The 3,653-nt window shown below is 43.1% G+C and overlaps 1 protein-coding gene across 5 annotated transcripts; it reads right to left on the bottom strand.

The window, feature by feature from the left end:
- Positions 1-1,072: 1,072 nt before the first annotated feature.
- On the bottom strand, positions 1,073-3,653 carry LOC111399728 (inorganic phosphate transporter 1-4-like). 5 transcript variants are annotated; one of them, XM_023027194.1, is made up of 3 exons: positions 3,339-3,653; positions 2,345-3,017; positions 1,073-2,028 (listed from the first exon to the last, which is right to left on the bottom strand). In XM_023027194.1, the coding sequence occupies exons 1-3, from the start codon at positions 3,574-3,576 to the stop codon at positions 1,317-1,319; spliced, it is 1,623 nt and encodes a 540-aa protein (XP_022882962.1). In that variant the 5' UTR covers positions 3,577-3,653; the 3' UTR covers positions 1,073-1,316. The 5 variants fall into 5 exon arrangements, with proteins under 5 accessions (XP_022882962.1, XP_022882963.1, XP_022882966.1 ...); XM_023027195.1 differs by lacking the exon at positions 3,339-3,653 and having other exon boundaries at positions 1,073-2,025; positions 2,342-3,320; XM_023027198.1 differs by lacking the exon at positions 3,339-3,653 and having other exon boundaries at positions 1,073-2,125; positions 2,430-3,320.

Raw genomic sequence — 3,653 nt, 5'->3', positions numbered from 1 at the left:
AATACACTATTAAAAATGCATTCTTATGAGAATAATGTGACTCAAACAAGAGCTAATTTACGTAATTTGTTGTGCACTAGAATGATTAAAAATTAATTATTATTTTTATTTTTATGCAGGTGTTATTTTTCAATACAAAACAGAACCATATACAACTGAATGATATGGAATATATAATTGATAAAATTGTACGCTACATTATATATTACAAAGAATATAATTGATAGGCATGCTTCATCATCAATGGTCTAGAATAGAAGTGTAAGGTACATCGTCTTGTCTATCTAGACAACTCAGTCCATCCTAGCACGAAGTTTTCTTCCCTTTTTAAAAGATGTTATTTTACTTGAGAAATAAAAAATTCAAAGACGTCCAAGTGAGCCATGAACTTCAATTCCTAAGCCCCAGATGACCTTTACAGATCCTCGACTCTGGAATGGTTAATCTTGGGTGACAACCCCCTTGACGTCCACAGGGTTGTCACAAGGGCTTTTCCCACTCTGGAAAGGGATGCTGGACCATGTCGTACGTCCATTCTCACTTTCTGCACTAAACCCATAAGCCAAAACCCAAAATTGTTATAACAAAAGCTGACTACAAGCACATCTAACAATATGTGAACACGTGATTATGCATAGATGCGAAATGGATTATCATTATTATAGGAACCCATAAATCTATGGAGGAGAAATTGGGGAGTAAGAGGAACGTGAGTTGGCGATGGATTTGGTGCCCGAAGGGGGGGGGGGGGGGGGGGGGGGGGGGTGTTGGGGGGGGGGGGGGGGGGGGGGCGGAGTTGTGACATCATCATCAAATAAAATTATTAGCAATACAAGATTGGGCAATGCTGGGAGAACAATCCCCGGGATGTCCAGGGGATTGTTTAGGGGGCGCCTGACAGCGTCCATATGATTGTTCAAAGAGTTATGCTACAATGACAAAGGAGTTTGACAAAATTGGATGACAAAGTTGGATCTACACCAATCATTTCAAAAATAGATCTTTAAATCATTTGAAATTAGTGGTCTGAATTCCGCCAACACACTTTGTAAAGCCACTTTTGTAACCCAACTTTATTGAAGTAGAATTATTGTTGTTCAAATTCCTTTCCCCTACAAGATTTCTTCAATTTGTACTCTGATATTACATTGATGGTGCAAACATTGAAATCATAGGATCGAACTTACATGTACATAACAAAAACTAATCACCAAAGAAAAACCAGCGCCAATAAAAGGCAAAAGGGAAAAAAGTCTTTTTTTCATCTTCTGATGGTCGCAAACATCTGCAATACGTAGTTGAAGAAAATCGCTTAACTAGACTGGAACTGTCCTAATGTCATTACCACCTTGTGACCTGAATTCCGTTACATTCTCATCTTCCTCATTCTCTTTCGACATTTCCTCCAACGATTTCCCCTTCGACTCGGGCACCAAAAATGTAAACAACATTCCGAGGAAGTTGACACAACCGAGTACAATAAGCGAATTCCTAATACCAATACCAGGGGGATATCCGGCATCAGTCTTGTTTGGATCAGTAGGCTGTGCTGCGTATAAAAACCCGAACGCTCCAATAATGGCTCCTGCCTTGCCTGCAGCTGCTGATATACCATGGCACGTCGACCTAAGCCTGGCCGGGAAAATTTCAGCTGGGACGACAAATGTGGTGGCGTTTGGCCCGAAATTGGCAAAGAAGAATGTGAGAGAGTACATGATCACGAATCCAATTCGGTTCTCTCTATGTGTCCAGTGAGTGTAAGGAATGGCCAAGGCAAACATAAACACTGTCATGAAGAAAAATCCCATTAATTGGATGGCGAATCTTCCGATTCTGTCTATGAAGAATACTGTAAACCAGTAGCCAGGTACAGTACTGCAAAGAGCAATAAGAGTTTGAGCCCTTGCAATTTTGTAAACTTCGTCCAATGCATTCATGGTTTGAGCTGGAGGGATCCATCCAATTGCACTAAAAATATCCTTCTGGAAAAGATTTTGGCTGTAAAAGGCAATATCCAGTAAGAACCATGTACTTGTCGTTCCAAGTAGGTGAACTCCATGGCGCTTAAGGAATTCCTTTGTAAACAATCCAAAATCATTCCCTTTTTCCCGACCAAACTTTTCAACTTTTTCCTGTTCTGCCTCTAGTTCAACTTGCAGTACTTTGGACATATCAGCAGCTGCCTGTTTGGCATTCTTGGCAACTAAGGCTGTGTAACGGGCTGTTTCAGGCATCTTCATACGCCAATAGTAAGTGAGAGCGGCTGGAAGTGCACCGAACATAAGAATTATACGCCACACATAGTCAGCTTCAGGAACCGTCGAAGCGATCCAGTAAGAACCATGTACTTGTCGTTCCAAGTAGGTGAACTCCATGGCGCTTAAGGAATTCCTTTGTAAACAATCCAAAATCATTCCCTTTTTCCCGACCAAACTTTTCAACTTTTTCCTGTTCTGCCTCTAGTTCAACTTGCAGTACTTTGGACATATCAGCAGCGGCCTGTTTGGCATTCTTGGCAACTAAGGCTGTGTAACGGGCTGTTTCAGGCATCTTCATACGCCAATAGTAAGTGAGAGCGGCTGGAAGTGCACCGAACATCAGAATTATACGCCACACATAGTCAGCTTCAGGAACCGTCGAAGCAACAGCGTTTTCTTGATACGTAGGGGCAGGATATCCCGCCTTAAAGGCTGCAGAAACGATAATTGCCACCATTCCACCGGCCAAAATCCCGAAACCTTGCATTGCGAAAACTGCAGCAATGAAGGCTCCACGAGTCTTCTTGTTGGCATACTCGGACATGATCGTGGCGGAAAGTGGGTAGTCGCCGCCAATGCCAAAACCGAGCCAGAATCGAAAGAAACATAGTGTAGCCATCACGGCCTTAGGCTTGTCTCCGAAAGAAAGTCCAGACGCCACTGACGCGATGACCATAAGCATAAGGGTCATTCCGTAGACCTTTTTCCGGCCAAGTTTGTCCCCAAGCCACCCGAAGAAGAGTTGGCCAGCAAGTGTACCACAAAATGCGACACCGTTGACAGCGGCCGAGACATTTGGAGGCAAATTCCCCGGCTTTGGAGCTCCGTTTTCATGGTAGTAGATGCGGCCCAGCAATTTTGTCACTAAAGAGATGCAGAAAAGATCGTATGCATCAGTGAAAAACCCCATACCAGCAATCACAATTGCGGTGAAGTGGTACAATTGAGTTTTCGCAGCATCAAGGGCAGTAAGAACATGCAATTGTTCTCTAGCCATGACTGCCTCTCGAGCTAGTATATCCTGGAAAAATTAACACAAACACGAAACGGACACAATTATCAGTACCGCAGCAAGTGTACCACAAAATGCGACACCGTTGACAGCGGCCGAGACATTTGGAGGCAAATTCCCCGGCTTTGGAGCTCCGTTTTCATGGTAGTAGATGCGGCCCAGCAATTTCGTCACTAAAGAGATGCAGAAAAGATCATATGCATCAGTGAAAAACCCCATACCAGCAATCACAATTGCGGTGAAGTGGTACAATTGAGTTTTCGCAGCATCAAGGGCAGTAAGAACATGCAATTGTTCTCTAGCCATGACTGCCTCTCGAACTAGTATATCCTGGAAAAATTAACACAAACACGAAACGGACACAATTATCAGTAACGAATATG

The sequence above is a fragment of the Olea europaea genome, chromosome 9, assembly GCF_002742605.1.
Source record: "Olea europaea var. sylvestris chromosome 9, O_europaea_v1, whole genome shotgun sequence".
NCBI lineage: Eukaryota > Viridiplantae > Streptophyta > Magnoliopsida > Lamiales > Oleaceae > Olea > Olea europaea.
This window is presented reverse-complemented; position numbering and strand designations above follow the sequence as displayed.

Excerpts from the sequence above, each read along its gene's own strand:
- LOC111399728 (XM_023027198.1), bottom strand. The coding sequence starts at position 3,255 with ATGGCTAGAGAACAATTGCATGTTCTTACTGCCCTTGATGCTGCGAAA. Across the intron at positions 2,126-2,429 it reads GGAAAAAGTTGAAAAGTTTG|TTGAAAAGTTTGGTCGGGAA; the intron begins GTCGGGAAAAAG and ends AACAGGAAAAAG.